Raw genomic sequence first — 25,419 nt, forward strand, 5'->3', positions numbered from 1 at the left:
TAGTTCGCTGATGGTATGGTGGCAACTGTACCAGATGCTTCAGTGGCCACATCATGCAACTTTACCAGTTTTCACTGCAAACTGTGGTCAGCCAAGTTGTCCCTGACCAGTTCAGGCATAGAAACATGTTCTTGAATGGGTGTTGTGCCTGACCCAAAGCAGAGCACTTGTCAAACCACATTGGGTAGTAAGTAAGCACAGTGTCTGGGCATCCCTTGTGGCAAATCATGATCCATCCGGGTCTCCACAGCTGCTACAGATGCTGTCTTGCAGGAGCCCTCTGTCTTCCTTGTGTTAATATGCAGAAAGCACAAGTCCTTGAGCTCAAAAGAAGGATTTGTGAATGAAAGAAGAGGATTGTGGTTAGCTGAATAAGGCCTGTGAGGCGATGCTAAGAGATTTGGATTTTGTCTGGGAGAGGGTGATGATGCTTGTGACACCCGGCCAGCTCACTGCAAGTCAGCAAAGTAGTCGCAGCTGTGTTTGGGTTCATCATCTGGTTTAAGAAAAGTGGTCATTGAACTGCTGTGTTAAAAGTACTGAAGTTCTTTATTTTAGCAGTAAGAACTTGCTTCATCTCACTGCCTCTTTTTCTGTCTTAATTTAGAAGTGATTCTACTGTAAAGAGTTTGTCATTCCTGAGGAGTCTCCTCACCTTGGCAGGTCATGTGGCATCAGCCCATGAGCAGCAGAGTGACCATTCGATTAGATTTTTAGTACAGCGTTTGAGTAGGTTTGAGCTGAAATAATTTAGCGTTGTGCTATCCATTTGAGTCTCCTGATGTTTGAGTTTCAATATTGGCTGGGATGTTGGTGACATTCCAGCATCTGGAAAAATGTGCGGCTCTGTAGGAAACCTTGTGAAACTCTTAAGGGATTCTGTTTTAAATACCAAAACATCAGCATCCTAAGAGCCTTTGTGCTTCACTGTGTTAACTGGAGTTCTAGCAGGCCCATTCACCTGAGCCTCTGAATGTTTTGTTCCTGCAACAGTGAATCAGTACTTGAATTTGTGGTGGAAATAAGCAGGACATGAGAGTTACAAGAAAAAAATGAACGCTCCCGCTTTCTCCTTAGTTAATCTGTTATCAGTTAGTGAAGGCAGAGGTTTGCATCATTTGAGTGTTATGCTGGCATTTCGTCAAGGGTCATCTTTGGTTTCTGTGAGCAACAAGTGATAAGTAATTACCCAGTTTGTTATTTGCTTGTTGTTTTTCACAGAATAATATTAATTTAAAAAATGGTTCTTTGCATTCATCATCAGTACAAGCCTGGTCATAATGTCTGTGAATAACCTGCAATTACTAGGATTGATTGTGTAGTGTTTTAAGCAACAGGAGGGTAATTTGCACCCTGGCAAGTTTAAGTAAACAAAATTTTAGAGCTGCTTATGGCAGAACAGATGGAGTTCTGAACTTTGTGGGTTTGAGTTCTTGCAAGCCCCAGCTGCGGGCCCCAGGCTGGTGGTGGTGCGTGGTGTGGAATGCTGCAGGCTGCTGTTCTCGATCTCAGCATCAAATGCTGTGGCCATAGATGAGATGGCCAAGGCATCGTTACTAACTCATAATGTGTCCGTGTCACAGCTTTAGCAGCGTTTGGGTTGTGGTGCAGGTTGTTGGGTCACTCCTCTCTGATTTCTTTCTCTGTTCCCTACAGGTATACATCATCAAAGTCACCTGGTCCAATGGGTCCACAGAAGTCATATACCGACGGTACAGCAAGTTCTTTGACCTGCAGGTAAACATTTCGCCAGCTCTTGGGGTTTTGACTTCAGAGGGTCAGATGCTATGGTCAGTTGAGAAGCGTGGTTTCTGCCTTGTGCTAAGCATGGATTTTGTAATCTACCAGAAAGTGTTTTGATCTGGGAAAACTTAAACACAAATCCTTGAATAAAGCAAGAGCAAAGCGACTTCAAAAGCTGGAATCTTCTCTCCAGCATCTTTTACGCATCAGTGGGGACACCCTGGGGCTTTTACATGTCCCAGTGTTGAAGTTCTGCTGGCACCCGCTGGACTGGACCCATACAGTGCTGCATAGAGGTGCTTGAATTCCTGCAAGAGAAGTCTGTGCAAGTGGTGGGGGTGTTGTTGGGGTTTTTTTGTTTGCTTTGGGAAGGGATTTTGTTAAAGTTAGGCCCAAATTCCATTCCTGCGGAGCTAATCCCATGCCTTTTCCAGCTGCTCTCAAAGCAAAACAGGTTTGCTGCTGGAAAGTGCTGGTTTCCTGGGTCCGTGTCCCACTGGCTGGTGTTTTGGGGAGCAGGCGCTGGGGAAATGCCTGCAGCCCGAAACGATGCAGTGCCAGCCCGGAGGGCAGCTGCCAGCAGCTGCTTTAGCAATTGCCTCCTGATGCAGGGGGGAGCTGGGAAGAAAATGGAGCCGGGAGGGAGGAGGCTGGAAAGGCAATTGGGACAGGCTGGGTTGCAGAAAACTGAAGCTGCTGCTCTGGGCGAGCAGGCAAAGGGTGTTTTCCACCCCCTCCTTGGTAGAGATGAGCCAAGGGGTCTGGCTGAACTTTATGAGCCAAAACACAAACTGAGCTGTTGGAGCAGGCTCTGTGCCGATGAGAAAGGAAAATGCATGAAGTGATGTATGGACCAGCAGTGCACGGGACTGGGAGTGGAGCTGGGAACCCTGCGCTTCCAGCAACCTGCTCACATGAAGCTGATCCCAGTTATACGCTTCATTTGAAAGGTTGCTGTGGTTGCCTGGGAATGACGATGCCTTTCCTGAAATCGCTGCATCCAGACACAGATATGCTGCTAAAATTACAGTGCACCTGGGCCTGCCCAGCAAAGCGAGCCTGTGGGAATCCAGATGGCTTTCCCAGGTTCAGCTGGTCAGCTGGCTTCAGGTCATCTCGCAAAGCCCGGGGTTGTGCGAGATGGCTGCTCTCATCGATGGTGCCCTGTCCCCTGCCCAGCAAGGCTCCTTCTGCAGGTGACCACATTGGGTAAACCCTGTTCAACCCAGAGGAGCCTGGCTTTGGCAAGACCCTGGGTGTCCTTACCCTCTCCCATGCTGCTGTCCCGCAGCATCATGCTGGGCAAGGTAAAGTAGGGTGGCATGGGTGGCTGATGGTGCAGGCAGGGTTAATCTGTGCGCAGCTGCTTGTGTAACCAAGGAAATATTAAAGTAAATAAACAGGGAACAGCTGTTGGACAGCAGCCAGGGCTGGAAGGAAATGGAGCTCAGTGCTTCCTTCTCTGCAGCATCTCGTCTTCGCTGGTGCTCCAAGCTGGTGGCCAAGCTCACCCAGTCATTTGCTGCAGGAGGAGCACAGTCTGTTGGGGTTTGTGTGATAAACTGGTGCCTCCAGCTGTGCTGTTTCACTGGGCTGCCTTGCTCCTGGTGGGGAATGACATGTAGAAAAATAGTGGCTGTCCTTCCTCTCTTCCTCCCCTTCCATCTTGGCTGCACTGTGCATGCTTCTAGATGGAAAGCATCGTCGCTGGAGGCTGTCTGGAGCCAGAGAGTCAAACTGGCTCTGTAAAACACCCTGAAGCTCCTTTAGAGGCAGAGGTGCTTTATTTATATATCGTGGTGCAGATGGGAAAGTTTAAAGCAAACATCTCCCCCCTTCCCTGTTCCTGGCAGCTTTTTCTTAGAAAAAAAAGAGTAACCCCTCCTTCTTGGCTCAGTTGAAAGAATGAATGAAATTGTGGTTTTTCCCTTCCTTCCCCCTTATCACACATGCTTCCTGGTGTCCTTATTTTAAACTCATGGTGCAGTACAGTGGAAATTGGATTGAAAGGCGAGGAGTGAAACAGATCCTCTTAGCACAGTGGAAAAAAATGCTCTAGGTAGGCTTGGTAGCACTGACTGTTGCTGGAGGCCTTTATTATGTGGCTGTTGGATGATTCCATGCCAATTTTAGCTCTTTAGGCAGAAATTTTCCATGCTGGAAATTATTCATGTCTCCGGTTATTAAAAAAACCAACAAAAATCCCACAAAATAACTGATTGGCTAAAATGGTTCAGCTGCTTTTGAAATCTGAAAACATAATAAAAAGGAAAAATATTTTTCCTGGGTCCATTTCTGATGATCTTTTTGATGCATTGGAGGAGGAGCTGGAAACTTGAGTTGCAGGTGATCCCTGTGTCAAGATCTTGTCTTTCTCATCCTGTGAAAATCCAGCCAAATTTATTCGTACTTACAGCGTTGAGCAATCACAATACCCGCGTGTTTGGGTAGAGGTATTTGTTCATTTAGTAACTATCTTCCCAGTGATTCTGGCTGCACTTTCCATGCTCCTGCCAGCAGCTGAGCGGGGTTTTATTTTTTCAATAGTGGTTCCAGCCACATTCGGGTGAAGGTTGGTGCACCCTCTTTTGCTATCAGTGACCCTCCCGCTAAGGCCAGGCAGGACGACAAAGAAGCCATTTGATGCAAGAAGGGGAGAGGAGAAGAACTGCTTGGGGTGGGAGTGAGGGCTGGCGGGGGCTGACCCCCAGGCTGGTGTGTGCTGCAGTTCAGAGCAGCCCAGATACAGTGGTGTGAGTGCTTGGGGATTTTCTCCTGATATTCCCTGTGGGGCCACAGCTGAATCGCTTGTCACCTTCCATTGTGGCCAAACAATTATTTTAGGAGTAGGGCCAAGTAAAACACATGCACGCTTACTACTGACAGCCTCGCCAGCTAGCCTGCTCCCACTGCAACTGGAGGGCAAAGTGTCCTTCCCTCCCCAGCCAGGCAGGAACGACACTCAAAACACAAACCGCCAGCTCAGCCAAAACAGGGGTGAAGCCTCGCATTCTCCCAGTGCTGGTCCCTGCCTCCATCTGGATGCAGAGATGTGAGACCAGCTGCGTTCTCCGTTCTGGAATGGGGAGTGTTGAAAGCCACCTTGCTGGTTGCGGTAATGTGGGCTGTGCTGTTACCAGCTGGGAGCATTCAAGGTTTGTCTGAGTACTGCGAGCTTCCAGAAGCAGGAAGAGCTGTCAGCGATACCCAAGCCTGTCCCTCTTCTGCAGCTCCTGGTTTATAGCTCATGACTGTACCAGCCTTCCAAGCACCACCTTGCTCTTCCCTTCCAAGGGTGGCAAGACTTCCTCTTTCTGTCTAATTACCTGTTTTCGTTCCATTGACCACACCATGGGTCATCTGCTGTTGTGCAGGAGATTGTCACCTCCTCTCCAGGGGCTGGTGACCGATGCTCATTCCGCATTTCAGCTCGTGTGTGCCAGCACAAGACACAGGCTGCTTCCTCCTGGTCATGGTCCAGTGTTTTGAGCTGATGAAGTGGTGGCCCTCATCCCTTGGGAATCGTGCAGGTCATACTCTTTACTGCTCTGGGGTCATTGCAGTAAGGCTCAGCATACCATGCCAGGCAGTGAAATTGGGAAGAGAATAGCTCATTGCAGGAAGAAACCTTCAGCGACCTGGGCAGTGCTCAGGAGTATTTTTTGCTATGTGAATCCTCCTATCACCTCTCCTCTCTCCTTTCTCTGTGAATATTTTTTGTCACACAGCAATTTACATAAGAGCAACTTTTTAGGAATTAAAAACAAACCCTAGACAAAATTGTAATTCTGAAGTTTGAAACCTTGGGTAATTACATGATTCGTAGTAAATTTGTAACTACAAATACTAAACTGCATGAATCCCTTGGCTGGAGTAATGATTTCCTTCGAGTAGGATTGAGGCTCTTTTGTAACACTCGGTATACCAGATGTGAGCTATTGGGAGCAGATGGATGCTGTTACTAAGAAATAAAAGCAGTAAGATTGATGCTCACAAGGATGCCAGTTGTATTCTGGACACTAATTGGGGCTGGCAGGTATGCTGGAAATGTTAGCTGGCATGGAAGCTGGTAATCACATCTGTGAGCAGCTCTCTCCAGTGGACAGAGATAAAGGATCAGGGTCTTGTGTGCCCGAGGGATGCCTCCAGCCCTGCCCGTGGGGAAGAGCTGTGCACTGACTGCAGGGCTTCGTTGGATCATGTCAGATGCATCTCTCTGGAAGAGGTTAGCAAGTCTCTTGAAACTGTTTGCTGTAAGGAGCGACACTGTTGGTTAGAGAACAGATACTGGCTTGTATTTTGTGTTTTTCATGGAAAACCCCAAAAAGAAACATTTTTTCCCCACTCTGTAATTATGAGCTCATCAGTTCCAGTGGTAGTTGTTTCAAGTCTTCATGTGACCAAGAGCCACTGCTGTCTTGATACACTCCTAAAATGCCCTTACACCCAAACCCAACACTTTTATACCTTTCCCACTATTACCAGACCCCTGTGCTTTTCCTGGACAGGAGCCCTGCTCCACATCCACAGCGTCCTCTGCCTCAGCTGCAGCCACTCTCTCCTCGACCAGGAGTCCTTGCCTGGCTCTTTTCAGTCCTGTCATGTTTTGCATCTGGGACAGCAAGGCTTGTGTCTCCGCAGTTCAGAGTGGATCTGATCAGCCACAAAGTGAGCTGCGATGGTGCTGGTCTCAAACCACCCCCTTGGAGTAGCCTTTGCTGTTCATGCTGTGTCCTGTCTTCTCATCACTGAAGCAGTAGCTTCTCCTTTGGTGGGCAGCTGCAAACCCTCAAAAATCAAATTGCCATTCAGAGCTGCCCTCCTTGGGGACAGGTTACCCCCAGGCTTTTCCCCCTTTCCTTCAGTCCTTGTCCCAGCTGAAGGCTGTAGGAGAGGCTGATGCCGTGTGTCTGCTGCTCTGCACAGAGGTTTAATTTTGAGCCCAGGGCTGGAGATGTGACACAGGCTGGAGTAATTGCGTTGGCTGCGTGATTCAGAGACAGAAAAACTGAGAATTTTAAGCAGTGTTAAAAATGGCTCTGGCTTTCTCCCCCACTCCTTTCTGCATGTGCATTGAGTGTTTCCCAGTCCTCTCGTATGTCCATGTGTTTAACAAATCCTTCAGGTTCTTAGCTGGAAACTTTCAGCTTTGACCCACCTGGAGCAATGTCATCTTGGAGACAGTCCTGCAGCCCTTGGGCCAATGGCTTTGTGTGTAACACGAAAAAAAATAGGTTGTTGAAGCAGTGCCTGCTTTTCTGAGAAAACTGGCAAAAGGCATTGGTCTGTGCATGTTGTCTCAATGTGGAAGACAGATTAGCCCTTCTGAAGGGGTTTCTTCACCTGTTGTGTGCACGCAGCTACCAAGCAAAGGCAGAGAGGGGGGGAAGGTCAGTGTCTTAGTAATTCAGACTTTTAAAATAAGACAATACATTAAAATGGGCTCAGAAGACGCTAGCTGGCTCACAGAGAAGAATTGTTCTCATCAGCCTGTTTCAGCCAGTTGAACTCTTGAAAAATTAGAATGAGCCCCGTGTTTGCCTTCCTCCGCCTGCGTTCCTCCTCCTCTACTCTTTAAGCTGGGCTTCTGGCAGGGCACACGGTTCACAAAGGTGAAGTAAGTGTTATCTTAATTCTCCACCTGTGGAAAGCAAGGGGCCAGTGTGCCAAGTGATGTGTCCCAAACAGCACAAGGCTCCTTGAGGTGGGAATGCAAGCTGAGGCACCACTTAGAATTCGCCTTTCTTCTAGGTTGTGCCTGGTCTTGGCGGCCTCTTTGATGAAAAAGCTCTAAGGCAGCTCAGCTGTGCTGTGGCTGCGGTAGATGGATGTGTTTTTGAGTCCAGGGATTGTAAACAGGGCTCTTTCGATAGTGATTTCGTAACGGGAATCCTATTTCAACACTGTGGGGATTTCTTTTTTTCTCCCAGGTTTATGGAGTTCAGCAAAATTCTGAGCAGTTGCGTGTGCAATGTACTTTGTGGTTTCACCTCACCACAAAAATAAATCACCCGGATCTCGCTCTTAGGCAGCTGGATCATGAAAGACAGGCCATTGCGTGACCAAGGACAAGAAAAAACCCACAGCTTCCTACAGTGAGGTTCCCGCTACAAAGCACCATAACTATTTTTTCCTCTGTGCCCAGACCGTACTGAGAGCTGTGAGCTTTAAGCACCATATGCAGAAGTATAGAAAGAGTGAATTGCCATAGTCAGACTGGAGAGAAGAAACACTTTCCATTAAATAAGAACTGCCTCTGTCTCTGTAGAAGAAACAGCCAGTATTTTTCCAGCAGTGCATCAAAGATCTTCATCGTTCTCCTCCTCTCTCTCTCCACAAAGAACATGTACAGTCCAATGCACTTCAGCCTAGTTAAAAGTTGGCTCCTTAATTTTTTCTCTCTCCAAATGTCTCCCATTTATAGCTTTCCAGCATTTGGCAGCCAGGAGCCAGTGCATTCCCGGGCATGCTCGCGCCAAGGCAGGTCAGTGGAGTTATAATTGGCTCTAGCTGGCATCCTGACTAGCTGCTGCGTTCTGTGCCTGGCAGCCTGTGAGCTGCTGAGAGCCCTGCCTGCCTCTGGAAAACGGCAGCCTGTCCTCCCGGAGAGTCGGGGTTGGTTGAAAGTTCCCAGGGCCAGTGTGCACCTGGGGCGAGCGTGGTGGCACTGTGTCCTCCCGGAGAGTCGGTGTTGGTTGAAAGTTCCCAGGGCCAGTGTGCACCTGGGGCGAGCGTGGTGGCACTGGGCAGCATGTGTCTGCAGCGGAAATAATTTTCAATTCTCGTAGTTAAGCTTTTCTCGAGCAGCTGCTGGGAACAGCTCTTGATGATTTTTGGTCTATTCCAAGCTGATGGCCAGCATTTGCCCTTTTCTTTTGCTCCAAATTTGCAGCTCTGCTGGCTGTTTCTGTACCCTCGTCAGGTTTCTACAATCCCCCCTCTTGCCTCTGGAGCAATTTTGCTTCTTGCTGCTTTGCTGTGAGCCCTGAGGGCTCCTTCTCACCTCCTGGCTCTCATCTCCACCTGAGTCCCTCAGATGGTCCTTTGTTCTCGACTGACGCTACTGTGATGGCCCTGTGGTGATGGAGGGCCAGCTCCTGAGCCCGTGCTCTGTTCATTCATCAGTGTTGGCACCCCTGATCTCCTTCCCTCTGGAAACTTGGCAGAGCAGCTGGAGGAGACAGCATGTGCACCCTTTGCTTCCCAGCCCTGTGGAAGTACGTCCCACGCGAAGCATCTCTTGGTGGATACAATCTGGAGGGGAGCCTCTGCTGAGTGTAACCCATGGAGAATGGAGGCAGAAAGATGGGGAGGTTAAAAGTTTCACCTCCTCGGGGACAGAGCTAAGATCTCTTGCTGATAATCCGGTGTGGTTTTATTTAATGAGGCTTTCGGTAATGCAGTGTTTAAAAGTTGTCCTGTAACACGAGGCAAGGGGTTACACCCCTCTGCCTGTCTCAGGGATGAGCTAATGCCTTTCCACTCCCCAGCTACTTAATGAAAAAGCCCTGGAAATTCAGCTGCCCCGTTCCTGGAAGGGCTGAGCAGGATCTCCAGGAGGGCAGGAGCTCACTGGTGACCCCTCTCTTGCCCACCACCCGTGAGCAGCGTGGAGATGCCCAGGGACCCACTGCCCGCACCTGCCTGGTTGTGGCCAGCTGTTTTGATGAGGTTCATGTGGTCTGGGCTGATGTGAGCCCCAGCATCTCCACTGTGCTCCTCATCAACCCAACTCAGTTTTCTGGTGGAAGGACCTGCAATTTATATGGCGTGGCAGCAGCTCTGGATCTGAAATGAACCAGTTTCAAGCTGACACTGCCTGGGGAGGAGCTGAGGATGGATAGCAATAAATCAGTGCCAAGGAGTATGTATTTCAGAGTGCTGAATTTTTAGTAAAATGGCCAAGACACATTTATGTTGCTAAATCCGTATGATATAGTGTGGACTGTAGCATCCACACACATCTTGTGGGCATCTGAGAACTGGAAGCATCTGTGCAGTTCCATGGTGAGTGGGAGATGGAAATGAGAGCTGGGAGACAGAGGGAAATGGTGGTTCTGGGCTTGTCCTGCCCTTGCAGAGGGAGGTGATAAAGCTGAAGGGATGACATGTTTTTCTGCAGTCTTGATTTCTCACTTTTCTGTGCCTTTCATTCAATTACATCGGGCTGTCTCAGATCTGCCTTGGTGCTGTAAATCACCACTCCCGCACTGGCTGTGGAAAGGGCTTTCGGTGAAGGACATCTTGCAGTCTTGGAGTCCCCTTGCAAAGCAAGTTGTGGACCTCTGCAATGATCTCCCTGGGATCCTGGTGGACTTGGGGACAAGGGAAGAATTTAACCACTTGCTCTCCCTTCCCAGCACTCTGCTCCATCTGGGAAGTAATGATCCCTTTCTCTTTCTTTCCTTGTGTGGTTTTTTTTTGGCTTTTTTTTTTTTTTCTCCCTTCCTCTACATGCTCTCTTTGCCCTGAAGCCCCTCATTCCGATCCCTGGGATCCAGCACAGACTTTCCCTGGGTATGTGGCAGGCATCTTGTGAGAGGGACAATTCAGGCAGGTCTGTGCCAACTGCAAGGCTGCTCCGCTGGCTGGACTTGGGGAGACCTTGTGAGGAAAGGAGGATGGGTGTGCAGGATCTGGTCTTCCTCCATGATTCATGCCTTCCAGCCGGCCAGCAGCGGGGAGGAGGACCTCATTAACCAGAAAACGGAGAGGGGAAAACATGACATAGTGCCAGCGGGTGGATGCTCTAGAGCCCTGGCAGCTGGCCTGTCCCTGCCATGGTGACTTCATGGGTTTCCTGCCAGTGGCTGAGGCTTTGCTCCTCCGCCATCCCAGGCGTGTTGCAGTGCTGGTGGCATGGCAGTGCTGGTGGCATGGCAGCCACCCCTTCTGCTCATTTTCCCATCACCTCGTGGCTCCCACATATCCCCGGGCTCTGGGGTGCTGTTCTATGGTAAGTTATGTTCTGGTGTTATCTAGGATTGCAATGTGAGCAATAACCTACGTGAAAGATGGTCTCCCTTGTGATCTGGCAGTATGAGGAGAGCCAGCATGTTCCCTGTCTTAATCTCGCGTCCCTGCGCCTTTCTGTCTTACTGGTACCATACCTTGAAGCCTTTGCAGTAGAGGTGAGTCACTGAGTACTGAATTATAAATGATGTTTGTAGCTGTCTTTACCTGGCAGCATGAAAATTAGATCTTGGAGATTAGGTATGGGAGGTGTAATTAAGGTTGGTAAATTTATTGTTTTAATACTGCCTTTGATAGAATATTTAGGGTTTGGGGAAGAAAAAGCTTTAACTCCAGGGTAGTTTTTCAGTCCTGCTACCATGTTAAATTAGTCAAACCAGGTATTATTTAATACACAAGGTCCTGTTGTGCACCTCAGAGAGAATTCCTTGTGCTCCCATTTGCCTCTGCAAGCTCAGATTACTGATCGTTTCCAATTAACCATGGTCCGGTACTTGGCCTTTTCGGAGAGGAAGAAAGTATTTTGTTGTAGTAGACTTTAGAAATGCCTCTGTTGGCAGGAGGTTTGGGACCTCTCTGGGGTGATCCCCGTTCCCCAAGCTGGCAGCAAACCAGCCCACGTCCCTGTGAGCTTGGAGTGGTTCAGGGAGGCCCAGGATTGAGGAGGAGGAGAAGTGTGGAGGTGAGACCTCTCCCTGTCTGGTACTGCAGGCTAAAGTTCAATTGCTTCAACTATATTGTGCAACTTCACTCTCAGGTAGTTGGACAGCTTGCTCCAGGTATTGCAGAGCCAGCCCAAGAGCCCTTGGTGGGTGCTGGCTGAGGTGTCCAGCCTCACAGAGTCCTGCTGCCGTTATTGGCATGTTTTCTTGGTTCTTTTTTTAGGAAAAAATATTCCTGAAAAATGAAGTAAATGTTGTTTCTTAGAAAATTAAATTAAATCGCGGATCTTCCCCCCATCTGAGAATTTCTGCCTGTAGAGCAACTGCTGGCAGCAGGCATTGTCCCTCTCTAGCCCCAGGGAGCACCTCTGGTAGCGACCCAAAATCCTGGAGTTCTCACCCAATCTCAGTCAACAGAAAGCTGCAATCCCATATATTTTAATTGCACTCATACATGCTGAGAGAGGCTGATGCAATGGCCGCTGAAGAAGGCTTTGTGTCTGGCCACGCAGAGTGCCAAGCCAGCTGGGAAGCTGCACAGCTGTTCAAAAAGGTGAGGTGACCTCGTCCTCAGTTGGGAGGAATGTCAGTGTTTGAATTTTAGCAAAGAAACCAACCCAGTTCGGTATGTGTAAAATGTTCTCTTGTCTTTTTGCTATTATTTTTTTTATAAAAAGCTTTCTCCTTGGTGAGTTACTTAAAATATAGGAAAAAAATCCTTTTAATTTCAGTGGTTAGGTTTTACCGTTCAAATTGAAACGTTAATTGAAATGGATACTTGTCTGCTGATCTTTCTTCTTGGCAAATCAGCATTTTCCAGTTCCCCCCCTCTCCCCCTCCCACCCCTCCACCCACCTCCAGGAAATAAAGAAGTCCTGTTGGATAGTTCCCAGGGAGCTCAAAGGTTTCCACTTGGGGAGTGACTGCTTTCCACCTGCCTACAGGTGGCTGCTTTAAGCCGCAAATCCTGGTGTTTTTTCAGTCACTCAGAGAATTTGACCGGAGGCTTTTCAGGTTAGCTCTCCTCCTGTCCTGCAGAGACATTACACTTGGAGAAGAGCTCTGAGGTTAGGGTGCTGTCAGGCTTCGTCCACCGTAGAGGTTTAATTATGCTGGAAAACTTTGGGATTGCCTGATCTCTCTCTATCCTGGTTAGGTCCTAAAAAAGCAGGTGCTGTTCAAGATATGTGGTTTGGGCTCAATATTGCGTGAAGTCTGCGTTCTTGTGTGTAAATGCACAGAGAGCAGCAGGGCTGCTGCGCTCTGCCTTGCTGCTGAGGCTCGTCCATGGTGCCTCTGTGTTTGCTGGCTCCAGGCCCTGGCAAAGGGAGAGCATCCCGGGTTAGGATGGCGTTTCCCCTGGAGTTGCATTGCATCTCGCTGTGTGCAGTCCCAAGGGGCTCCCTGCAGGGTTCCCCGCACCCTGCTCTGCTGCTCGGTGCTCACTTAACCCTTCCCTGTGAAGTGCGTTAACTGCTCCGTAAGCCACGAGGGCCGGTCTCCTCCATCAGACATCACTTCACAGCAGCGCTCTGGTTTTGCAATAAGCGGAGTTTCTTGGAGAGCTCCATCCCTCTGGCAAGGACTGCCTGAACTCAGAAGTGCTCCAAGACCAGTCCTGTCATGTGCAGGTCGTGGCAGAGCCAGGCTCCTGCGCCCGCCTCGGTGCTTCCCCACAGCAGCCGTGTACACACTGTCTGCAGAGGCTTCCTGCCTGGCTTGGGTTTTGGGGCACCATTGAACTTGGCATCTCTAAATTCTACCCTTTCTGTAAGTGGAGGAATACAAGGGCAGTATGAGTGGAGTATGCCCCACGAAGGGGGACATGCTGCTGGTACAGCAGGAGGTGTGGTGGGGGTGCTGGTGGGGACGCTGGTGAGTTCACACAGGAGCTGGGCTGGTTCATCCTGTCTGTGGAGCTGTCTGCCCAGGGCTCCAGGGTTCCACCACCTTCTGTCTCTGCTAGATGGAGAGCTTTACTGAGAGGTGGGAGAGGCTGTGAAGGAGCACGGTCATGCTAAGGACTAAGACATGTCTGTTTAACACAGAGATGCTGGTTTCGGCAGTTAAACCTCAGGGGTCTGCAGTGTCTCGCTTTCCACCTGTGTAATTACACCAGCTGACGTGGAGCTGCTCTTGATAGATACCGCCGTGAACCCAAGCGGAATGGAATCTTCCTTTGTGTGGAGTTAAAAATCTCCCCACATTGGCCTTTCTGCTGTCCGTGCTCACTCGGTTTTGTGTTTAGGGAAGGAACAGCAGGGAAAATCGACAGCGAGAAGTCTGATGCAAGAGGAGGGTCATGAGACCGGCAGTGCTCTCCCAAGTGGTAGAACTGCAGCTTCTGCAGCCCTGCCTATAGCTCAAATGCCTCCTCCTTTGTCTCCTCATGTTTGGGCCTGCCACAGATGTGAAACTTTGCACTAATTTCAGGGAAGGAATGTACACTGGTCTGCTTCTCTTCATCTGGAGTGGGAAGGTTTTTGGGAAGGAAGGGGTCAAAGAGAAATCAGGTCGTGAGCTCTTTGGGAGAGAAGCTAAGGACAAGTTATCCTGAGGTTTTGGCAAGTATGCAGCTTGGAGTGGGGTGGCCTGTGCTTGAAGTCTCTCTGTGACCTCTTGCTGAAACTCTTGACTGAAGGTTGCCTTTGGGTGTGAAACACTGTGTCAGACGTGAAACTAGATCTGGGTGGAGTGTTTGGGCACAGCCTTCCCCCTCGCTGCGCCTCGGCTGCTCAACACATGACATAGGGCATATGAGCTGGTATTTCTCCACTGTTGTTTCCATTTCCACAACAGAAACTGAATCTCATGACTTTCCGGTCTTCCAAGCGTGTCTGCTTTGGAATGCTGGAGGAGAGGATATTGGTGAACACGAACTGTCCGTGCATCCTTCCCTACGTTTGCTGCTGTGATAGCTCCAGCTATGGTTGTGGTGGTGGTTCTCTGGTCTTTGACACCAGGCTGGGGCAGGTGGCACAGCTCTTACCTGTTCCCACGCCAAGGCTCCTTCTAGCGGTACTTCCCTGTGTGACACAGCCCCAGCCGTGCTGGAAGGACGTTCCCATGGACAGGGTGGGAAGAGGAAGTAGTGCAGACCAGCATCACCCCCCGGGTATTGCTGTTCTGTTCCCAAGCACGTCTACCGGCAGCAGTCATTTCCCACAGCTGGGTCGCTGTGGTGAGTTATGGATGATGTACTGGTTGTTTGGTGGTGGTAATGCTCTGCTCCTGGTGCCTGCATAGAGTGCTGCAGATCTCAGTGCTCATCTGTGCAGTCTGGGACCTGCCTACCCGGCCTAATGCCAGCTAGAGGCTGGAGTTATCAGAAATCAAGTAGAAAATGCATTAGTAAAATACTACAAAGGGAACGATCACTTCCAGGATTCAGCACCAATGACTCAGATGTAAAAAGCTGTATGTTTTCATCACCCGAGGAGCAGACAGAAGGATCAGCCGCTCTGTGAGGAGACTGTGTAAATGCAGATTGCTTGGTGGTGTTCTACAAATTTGAGGTTTTCTTTTTCTTTTATTAAACACTAAAATTTCTCCTTAGTCTCTCCCAAATGTATTCTTGACAGGCTTACAAAAGGAGGGAAAGCAAGCAGTGCTTTTCAGGAGTTGTTTGGGCCATCCAGAAATGGGTGGTGATTTTGGATCCCACTATCTCAAGGTGTCTCACCTGATGCCTTACTGGAGCTGAGTTTTGAGAAGAGGCAGCTTTGTCTGCCCTCTCCTTTCTTTCTGGGAGCTTCACAGGGGGTACCCAGAGATACTTGTTGCTTTTGAAAACACACAGACTTTGAATGTCTTAAAATATGATTTTTTTTTTTTTAATGTGCTTGAAAATGTGCTTTGTAGATGAGCACAGAACAGACACAGAAATTGCTGCAGGAGCAGGAGACCTGCCTGAAGACAAAGGTATTTCTCTTTCTCCTTCCATGACACTCTTTTGCCCATCTGCTGCAATTAGCACACGGTGTTAGTGGCAAAAGTGATACTGGTGAATAGAAAATCCCAGTCTCTCATCACTAATAAACAAATATTATAACCTTTTAGTGATTTCTGGGGATTTAAGTTTCAGAACTGGAAGATAAAAGAGAAGGCTCCTTACACTGAGGCTACTCCAGGCTTTTAGGGGTTAGATGCTTGGGGCTAAGTGCCTCCTTCATCAGGAATCCTGGCAGCCTTGGTGAGCGCACGGTGTCCATCGTGGTCTCAGTTGCTGAGCACCACGGAGGTTTCTGCTCAGAGAATCAGTGGGTGCTCAGGCTGGAATTGTCTCCTGTCCTGCACAGCGGAAGCTTTTTTCCCACTGGCTTTTGGAGAACCCCAGCACTTGGACTAAACCTAGCAGTGTGAGGCGGCCACATCCTTTGAGCCCACCACTCCCTGGGTTTGACCCCTGTGGTTTATGAACAAGCACCTCGGATCTCAGCTTGCTCTTTGTTGGTCTTGCTGTCTTCTGGGCTGTTGTGTTTTCATCCCCTGTTTCTTCACAGACAGTCCAGGGGGATGCAGGGAAGGTTTGTCTCAGAATTGCAAAGGAGACTAAGCATCAGTAGCCTGTGAGTTGCCGCCAGACATCATTTTCTTTCCCAGACTATCTGCTTGGCAGATGTTCCCCAAACCAGCTGGCTCCAGGGCACAAGGGTGCTTTGATCTGCAGGAGCACTTTTGCAAGGGCTCTGGTTCTCAGCACACAGCCGTGTCCCTCATCATGTCTCCGTGGGGCCGGGGTGCTGCCGTGATGGTAGGTGAGTGCTGGACCTGCGTCCCTTTCCCACTGCACTTGGGGATGAGTGGGATGCTGTCCTTGGTGGTTCAAATTCGGAGGAGGTCTCTTCTTCCCGTAAGAGGAGACCTGATTAACGCTCTGCTGAGTGCGTGGAGGTCAGGGTGAGAAGTGTATGTGTGTGTCCCCATTTGGAGGTCGCTGCCACAGGGACCGCGGGACACAGTGACTGCTTGTGGCATTCCCCGCCATGAGGGATGGGGCCGACAGGGAGTTTGGGAGTATGTGGTGAGAGCAGACTTGGCTTGCACCCATCTTTCTCCCATGGCTGCTGCCTTCTCTCAGCGGGGAGGCTGTTGCTCTCACAAAGAGTCTCCTGTGATTCTGCTGCCACACACTCAGATGGACTCTGAAGCCTTTTGTTGAACTCTTTTCTTTTTTTTTTCCTGTTCCTATTCCCCTTGGGGCAGTGTCAAAAGCTGACTCCTCTGCTCTGGATAACGGATGTGTCTGGTGGAGGCATGGATTAGGTCAGCCCTCACTTGCTAGACCGAGGAGGAATGTGATTTTATGCCGAACCTCTGTCACGCAGCAAAGCAAATCCTCTTGATAAGAGAAGGGGGAACTTCCCTCGCCCTGTGCTTGCAATTACAGCTCGCAGCCTGGCTCTGATAGCGGCTCCTGGTGTTGTGCAAGAGTAGAAGAGTTGGCTCTCCTTGCCTGGGTATTTCATCACGCCCCGGGCCATGCTGTTCAGTGATGTGAACCACCGTCCCCTCCATAAGTTGGCAGTGACTTGCTTTCTCTTTTGCAGCCCTGGTCCGTGCCACACAGGCCATGACACTCAGTAGTGGAGAACCTTTAGAGGGCTTTTAGAGCAGCTTGACAAAAGCAAATCCCACAGTCCCTGGGCTGCAGAGGACTTGCTGCGAGAGTAATCCTGTGCCATTCTGGTTCATCGTTAGCAGGGGAATGCAGGACCTCTGTGTTTACCATTTCAACCTGACATTTTTCTTTCCACCAGATTACATTTAAATTAAAACTAATTTTTTCTTCTTTTTTCCTCACCTTTGTATTTTAGGAGGGAAAACTTTTCCACATTATTGTGGAGAGCAGAGAACCAGCAAAGTGATGACACACCTTATTATCTACCGGCACTTGGCTTGAGGTTTTTCTTTTTGCGGAGACTTCTCGAAGCGATACAGCTCGCAGGCTGTTAGATCCGGGACCCTGCTCCTCCAGCAGACTTAGCCCTCTGGGGCTATGCCATCTGCAAGGTGTATCCCTCTGGCATTACACCATCAGCTCTTATTTGGGCAAAGCCCTCCTTGAACACTCTGCTTCCTGGGAATGCTGCTGAGCGCACACATTCCCCTCTCCCCAGGATCCCCTGCAGCCCCAGCACTCTTAATTGATTCAATTAGGATATTATCTTACAAGTTTCCTGTTAATGAAGAAGCTGTCTGCCAATGTGTTAGCTGTTGATACAAAGCTGCTTTTGAAAGGCTCCCTCTTCCCGGGTGGCCCCAGCGGCATTATCGCCTGCCCAGTTAAGGGACAGCTCGGCCATGGGGACCCTGTGTTCCCATGACACGTGTAGACCTCCAGCCATGGCTCACTCCAGAAAGACTCACTGCCCAGACATCTCTGGGGTGATAAGAAAAACAGCTAATTGATAAGATAAATTGGTGGTAGAGAGAAATGTGGATAAACGTGCCCTATCCTGTTGAGGGGAGCCTGGCTGGGGCTTGAATGTGCTGCTGCGGCACCCATGCCGCAGTCCTGGCGCAGGGAGCCAGGGCCTGGCAGCAGTGTGATCACCCTCCCTGCTACAAAGGGATTGGTGAAAAATGTGATACAACAGCTTTCTGCATAGCAAAAGCACACCAAAACGCTTTAAACTGCACCCACTGCTATCTTTTCTTTTTTTTTAAGATTCTGCAACAAATACTTAAAAATAATCTGGGAAGGGGAGAAACAATAGAGTTATTGTTTCTTTTCTCCTTCATTTTTCTTCCTGACCTGGCTGAGTGCATTGCTGAGAGTGAGACTTGGCCTGTCTGCGCCCCCCGTGCTCGGCAGAGCTGCGCTCCAAAGGGCTGTGTGTCTGCCTGCCTCTCGCCTGCCCCCTCTCCCCCTCTCCCTGGGATCTTGGATGGCCAGGCGAGACGTCCCTTCTGGGAATGTGCTGTGAGCAGTCTTGTTTGGAGCTTGGATGGAAACCCTTGTCGTGGAGATGATTTGTGGGAGTCTTGCTGTGCCAACAACCTCCCCTCCATAATTCCTTGCCTGCTGGGGAGCGCGTTGCCCTGCCGTGGCTGGAGAGAAGGGTACTCACCCAGGAAATCTGCCCTGCCTTGTCACTGGCATGCCTCAGTTTCTGTAGACCGTCTTCTGATGCTCGTCTTTTTGTCCCTCTCCCTGGGCTAGTGGGGTTGCTGTACTTTCACCCTTTTTCCATCCCTTTTCCAGAGCTGTGCCTGCTCCCCTGGGCTTTCCTGGGCAAGAGCAGTGTAGCAACCTGTGCTGTAGTCTCTGTCCCGCCAAACCAGCTGGAGCAAGATGGGCCAGGGAGGGTGCAGGGAGCCTCAAAACCTAGAGACCTGCCAGCTGACTTCCTCCGAGTCTCTGGTGGCATCTCTCAGGTCTGGAGCTGACCCTTTCCCATTGCTGTTTCATGTTGGGTTTCTCTGTGTGTGTGTAGTGCTACGGAAGAACCGTCAGCCCATGACTCACAGACTGGATTTCTGCAGATGTGGGCTCTTGTATTTTGCTAACGCGAACTGCCTGCTGTGGTTACAGCCGGCACGGGGGTTGTTTTCCTTGGAGTCTGTTTTTTAGCTGTTCCTCAACCACAGGCTTATGCCTAGTAAAGCTGATGAACTAGTGTTTGCTGCTGCCTTCTCCAGAGCTGCGTGATGTGGCAGTTAGGCTGAGTGGGATCCATAGGACTGACCCCTCTACCTCGCTCCTTCCCCACCTTCTTTCTGTGTCTGCCAGAGGATGCTCCAGGCACCTTGCAACCTCTTCTCCTCCCTTCAGCAAGAGATGAGATACCAACCCACAGCAGGCAGGGCAGGGCTTGGTCTGGCTGGAGTGATGCTGGTGGCACTGGGCTGGGCTGGAGCAGGGTGGCTGCAGTGAGAGGGCCCCCATGCCAACTCCTGCTTGCTGAGCAGCTGCTGCAAGAGGCACATGCAGTCAAGCAAAGGGAAATGGAGAACTCCTGGGCTGAAGATCTGGCTGGGTTTTGTGGGATCACATGGCTGGGAGCAGATCTGGCCAGAGGCACAGCCCAGGCACGTGCATGCGGGAGAAAACACAGCTTGCACCGTTTGTGCCTTGGAGGCTCACAGTGCTCCCGGGAGTGAAAGATCCTCAGCTCGCATTCAAAACTGAGGAGGGGAAAGCTTCCAGTGACTCAAGTATTGTGGTGTTTAACAGCAATCAGATGTGCAGTGTTTGTGACTTGTTTTACTCACCCTTCGCCAGTCACAAGGTTTCCTGAGCTCTTCCCTGCAGGAAGAGCAGGGTCAGAGGCACCTCTCCACTGTAGCACAACACGGGTGTTTTACAGGGTGACGGGGATGCAGCGTCATCCTTTATTTTCATGGATTGAGGGAAGAGCAGGAGGCTGTTTCATGCTCGGGGAGGCTGGGGAGGTGGTGCTGCCCTGGGAGCCTGCAGTGCCTCGGGGAGGCAAGACCTCCCTTGGCTGCGCTCGGGCTTGCGTTGCGGCTGCTGGTGACACCACCACAGTCCCCAGTTATTGCTGAGTCTGGAGTAAATTTCTTTGTTACAGACTCTTCCAAATTTGTTTTGAGAAGAGGCTGTAAACACGATCCCTTTGTGTTTAGTGTCATCCTGGGTTTGAATTGTCTTTTTTTCATTTTGAAGAGAATATTTGAGAGCTGCTTTTGGTTTTCCTGTTGCCTTTAGGAATGTTGGGGGAGTTTTTCATTTCTTTTCAACATGTAGGAAAAATACTTCCTTCCTTCTGCCCCCTCTCTACCTAACCTGAAGAATTTTATCCCAGAGCATTTGAGATCCAAGAAAAAAAGCAAAAAAGGGCAAGTATTGCATGTGCTGGGATGTTGAGGACTGTGTCGACAAGGAGGGCTTAGCTTTAGTGTTACAGCACTTTAAACAAGCTCATGCCTAGCAGTGGAGGAGCCTGCAGCCCTTAGCTAGGAACAGAGACCTCCTGTAAAAAGCATGTGGAAAAGTAGGCGCCAAAGAACACGAGCCATGAAAACCAAGAAGCCAGGTGGGACACATCCCCAAGGGGTGTCAGGACCCCAGTTTGGCTCTGCATAGAGCCCCTGTGGTGAAGGGACTCCCGATGTTACGTGGTGGAGCAGCAGACAGGAGGGAGCATGGCTTGTGGGTCTGGCTGCTCAGAAGTGCCCATCCTCCTGCCAGGCTGGGCAAGGGCTGCCTGCAGATGCTTCTCATGGGATGAAAGGCTTGGGCTCTCCGGCTGCATAGTTTGCTCTTTGCATGAAACAATTTAAGTATTAATTTGGCCAGAGCAGAATGACTGTTTAGACTTTGTAGGCATTCAGGACACTTCCACAAGCACTTAATTATTTATGCAGAGTATGATAGCTCCAACAGGAGATGGTGAGACCCATTTCAAATACCCTGGGGACCTCTGAGCTCTTCAAGTGTTGGGAGACAGAGCTCAGATCCATGCCCCAGAGAAAATAATGGAGTGTTTGCATCTCCCTCCCCTTCCTTCCAAAGGAGGGAGTGTCTGCATGGTCAAATGGATGGCAGGGCATGCTCTTTCTCCTTTTCTGCTCTGTGTAAAGTGCAAAGCCCAATCCAAATGGTGCTTTCCAGTAGGACCAAGTAAAGCAAATGCTGAGGGCATGGCTCCTGCCAGGGCATCAGCGTTAAGCACCATAGCAACTGCAAGGAAATTTTGTGCATGTGCTGAAGCGCCAGTGCAGACACCCAGCAAGAGCTTATCACCTCTCTTTGCTGACTAAATGTACCAGGTGCAGCTGCATCAGTGAGGAAATAATTTGTTTAATGCTTAAGATCCCATAAAAGATTCATCTCTCAAAGTCTATCTCGGGACACTGCTGGTTAGGAGAAAGGGCTTCACCTCCTCCTGGGGAGAGTGGCCTTGTGTGCTGCATGTTAATCACTGACTTTAATCACCTCTCTTGCATTTCCTTTTATAGATGCAAATGCTGGACAAGTTTCCAATGGAAGGGGGGCAGAAGGACCCCAAGCAAAGGATCATCCCCTTTCTGCCAGGTAGGCAAGTGGGCTCCGGCAAAAACCGTGCTGGTTTTGGCATGGCGGGAGCTTTTTCCCAGTCTGTGTGTGATCATGCATGTGCTTTAACTCTTATCTACTGAACCATCTGAGCAATAGCGAGTTCTTAGCCTGCACTGTGACCATTAAAACATCTGCGTTTGTTACCAATGTGCCCAGTGAGTGTTAGACCCCTCAGTCCTTCTCTTTCCCTCCACAGGTCATTAGTGGAGGACTTCAGCTAAGCAACCCTGCTTGCACAGCTTCTGCCAGAAGCAACTCCTGCAGCAGCTTGCTTGGTTTTGGAAGGGGCCTGGCCACCACAGCTTGGGGCTGAAGATGGTGTGAGGCTCCCCAGGAACTGCTCATACGCTGTTTTTCCTGTCCCGTGCAACTCAAAGGGCCATGCAGAGAGAAGGAAATAACAATTGAATTCCACATGTCAAATCAAGCTGATTGTCAGCCTTGGCTTCCTCCCGTGCTGTTTGGGACTGGTTGCTCAAAGTCAGGATTTCTGTGGCATGACACATGCCCCACAGCCCAATGTGCAGTGAGCGTTTGTGTGCCCAAGGAACAGATGCAACGGGCTGTTGCAGACTTTGTGGTGCAGGAGGTTGCTGGTGGCTGCCCTTTGGTGCTGCTGCTACAAGAAAAAAAGAACCCTAATATGTCTTGCAAAAATAACCAGCCTGAGGGGGCCCTGGGAGTCTTTCATGCACCCATAGCTAATGGTTTTGTCCACAGAGTTGTCTTTCCTCCCGTACCCAAGTAGCTAATGGGCAAATTTAGAAATGTCACGGTACTATAATCACTTCCAATGACTGTCAGGTCCATTTAGTGCAGCCTTTTGTGGTGTGCTCTGCCTCCTGACTTTTCTAGAAACATAAAGGCATTTACTTTTCTCTGACTGGCTTGAAGAAAAACATTTATGCCCTTTCTGAGCAAGAGAATCTTGTGTGGGTTTCCCATAGAGGGATTTCTGACTCTGGCTTGTCCTTGCATTGTAACATCAGCAAAAGCAAAGCACACCCGAGATTAATACAGCAGAAAAGCCCTTGCTGTACAAGAACTCTTGCCAGCGAGGAGTGGGGAGAAAAAATAGAAGCCAAATTGGCAAAGGGCATAACTTGGAAAAATTGGATATAGTGTTTGGCCATGCTGCTCTTGCAGAAAATTCCCACCAAAAAGCTGCTTTTTTTGGAAGGCAGTGATGGGGCTCTGGAAGCCTCGTGGGAGCACTGCTTCTCACAGCACACTCACCAATATTTGTTTCTTCTTCTTGGTGTTGAAATAGTTTCCCTTTGCTAAGAGGCACGTCACTGGGATTTCTGTTGGAGGAAAAAGAGGATTGAAGTTGCTGGAAAATAAAGCCTGGCTCCTGTGTTTTGGGGAGTTAGGATGACCATCCTCTACAGAAGCTTTAGTGTTTGTGTGTGCCCTCTGCAGAGATGTTTGCCGTTTTGCTCTGGACCCCCTTTTGCCACAGGATTTTGCCAGATGTTGACTTGGAAAGCTGCTAGTCCATGCTTCTCCTGGAAATTTTTCTTGACATTTCATTTCTGCAGTGGCTTGCAATAACTGAGACACCACTGCTGCCTAAGAGCAGGCACCTGCAGCTTTACCACTGGTACTTTCAGGTGCAAGCACAGGGCAAGGGGTGGTGTGATTAGAAGATCCCAGAAAGGGATGGTGTCCTACCTCCAAGCAGGAGGTGTCCACTGGAAAGACAGATAATCTTGCATCTTCCTGTCGTCATGGGGCAGCTTCAAAAGCCCTCTTGCTTCAGGGAGGTTGTGTTATTAAGAAGTGGGAGTTGTGTTGCCCACCTGCCTTTGCTGTGCATCACGGAGGGGTCAGGAGCTGGTGGCTTTCTCTGGAGCAGCACAATGAGCTATACCTCCTTAGTGAGATGGCTTGCAAGCTGCGTCTGCTTCTGAAAGAGGACATCACTTGGCAGTCAGGGCAGGCTCTTTTAATAGTTGCTGGCTGTGCTAGAGGATGTTTCCTTTCCAGAGCAGTTCTGGCCCTTCCCAGTTTGGGATGGCAATAGGTTTTGTTACTTACAGTGGAACCCAAACTTCATCTCTCTCTGCCTAGAGGTGCCATCTGCATGAGCTCGGTGCAAACAGCCTGGGTCTGTTTCTCAGCAAAATGTGGCTCTGGTGTGTTTAGACTTGCTAGGATTTTGGTGATATTCATCTTCTGTGAGTACTCTAGTTTGCTCCCAATGCCATTTTGAGCAACATCTTTAGCATCTGAATTTCATTACCAGTGGAGATTTGGCTGCAGTGGCTTACTGAAAGTACGCTGCTTTCCGGGAAGCCCATTGTAGAGTAACATTAGACATTGTGGCCACTGTAATTCTCAAAAACGTCTTCTGCGATCCTGCGCCTCCTGCAGCTCTGGCTTTCTTACCAAATCCCTAGCGTCCGACACTCAGGGTCACCACCACGACCTGAGAAGGTGTCATCTAGGTTTGTCTGTCAGGCTGGTTTCCTGGAATAGGAGGAGAGATCCATGATTGCTCTGCAGTTACAACATCCAGCCCACGGGAACTCTGCTAGCTCTGTTGCTTTGTTTTGTAAACGTTTGCTTTGAGGATTTGACATCTTGGAAATTTCTAGAGACTTTGGGTCTTTTGAAGTTGGTCTCTGATGGTATCAGAAGAGGTTCTTATAAGTGCAAGACCTTCAGCCCACTCAGCTCTTCTGAAGTGGAGTCTTAAAGCTGGGTCCTCCGAAGCAGAGCAGAGCAATTGCTCTTGAGGTTTGGGGCCAGGGGTTGTCCCTTCCTGGGTGTTGGCACCACGCTCATGCCATAGCACATCTTAGTGGGGTCCAGTTTGGCCTGGCAGGACATTGCAGTGCTCCTGCACAATGCCTGAAAAGCTTCTGCTGCCTTATAGGGGAATTTGAAGTGGACTCTTGGCTACTTTTGCTGGCTTTGAGCCACTGGCACAGCCTGCCTATCTTCATGTGGTGCTGAGGATGGCCCCTCTAAACAGCTCTGGCGGCACCCAGCTCATGCGTGGCATCGACTGCGGTCCCTGGAGTGGAGTCAGGAGCACTTGGCGAGAGAGAAGGGACCTGTCACTGCCTGGCCCAGGGGATGTCGTGCTGGGCAGCTCTGTCCTTGCCTGCGGGAGTCCACACTAAGGGTTACATGCTTGTTGGCTGGGAGATGATGGTATGGAGACCCCAGGAAAGAATGAACTAAGAAAACAAATGAGCTCAGTTGAGCCTGCCATGTAAGGGCCGTGCCAGATCTTTCAGGAAACAGCTTTTATGAGAAGAGTGGAGCCTTCCAAACTTTGTACAGCTCGAGTGGCCTGGAGCAGATCCTGGCCAGTCTGCTTCACTGGAAACGTGAGCCTCGGCAAGGAGGGGTTGCCTGAGGCTGAGCTAACTTTGGCTGTAAAATTGCTTTTTAGGAAGCTTTAGCCGCAGAAAATGGTGAACTCCCAAGAAGGGAGGAGGAGAAAGGGGGTTCGGTGAGATCATTTTAAAAAGAGGAATTATGCCTCCTTTATACTCCCTTCCCAGCCTGCTAACCTGCTCCTCACGGGCATCAGTGCTACCCACAAACTTTGGGGCTTTACTCCCAGAACAGCTGTGGGGATGCTAATAGCTCCCCCCAAGGCCCCGCGACGGAGGTGGAGGACAACTCATCCATTTTCTAGCTACAGTACCGGACTTTCCCCAGCCCCATTGCATCGTCAGAGCTGGAAATGAGGAAGGGGTCCTAATTACTATTTTCTGCTCTAGCAAGATGGGCATCTCTGCTCTATGTAGCACACTGGGTGGACAACACCAGGCTAGTTTGCAGCCTGTAATTAGTACAGGTGCCTTTTCTGCAGGGCTTCAGTTAACCCTGCTGATGTGCAGACAGTGTTACCCCAGGCAGAGTGCTGTACTGGAGCAGTTGCTCAGCTTCTGACCTTTGAGTTGTTTTTAAACAACCTACCTTATGTCTTTCTCCATTACATGGTACTCTAGGCCATAGAAACGATGGCCTTGGGAACACTGGCTCCTAGTTCAG

General features: G+C 49.8%; 1 protein-coding gene across 1 annotated transcript in view; it reads left to right on the forward strand.

Annotated features, from left to right (window-relative positions):
* Positions 1–1,656: 1,656 nt before the first annotated feature.
* The window catches only part of LOC104501833 (SH3 and PX domain-containing protein 2B-like), a gene marked incomplete at both ends in the record, with an annotated part of 35,175 nt that continues 11,412 nt past the window's right edge, over positions 1,657–25,419 (forward strand). Inside the window, 2 exons of the mRNA XM_010145713.1 lie at positions 1,657–1,737; positions 21,306–21,381. Of these exons, the coding sequence (XP_010144015.1) occupies positions 1,657–1,737; positions 21,306–21,381 (157 nt within the window). The remainder of the gene's footprint in view (positions 1,738–21,305; positions 21,382–25,419) is intronic.

Source organism: Buceros rhinoceros, unplaced genomic scaffold (assembly GCF_000710305.1).
Source record: "Buceros rhinoceros silvestris isolate BGI_N320 unplaced genomic scaffold, ASM71030v1 scaffold9871, whole genome shotgun sequence".
Classification (NCBI taxonomy): domain Eukaryota; kingdom Metazoa; phylum Chordata; class Aves; order Bucerotiformes; family Bucerotidae; genus Buceros; species Buceros rhinoceros.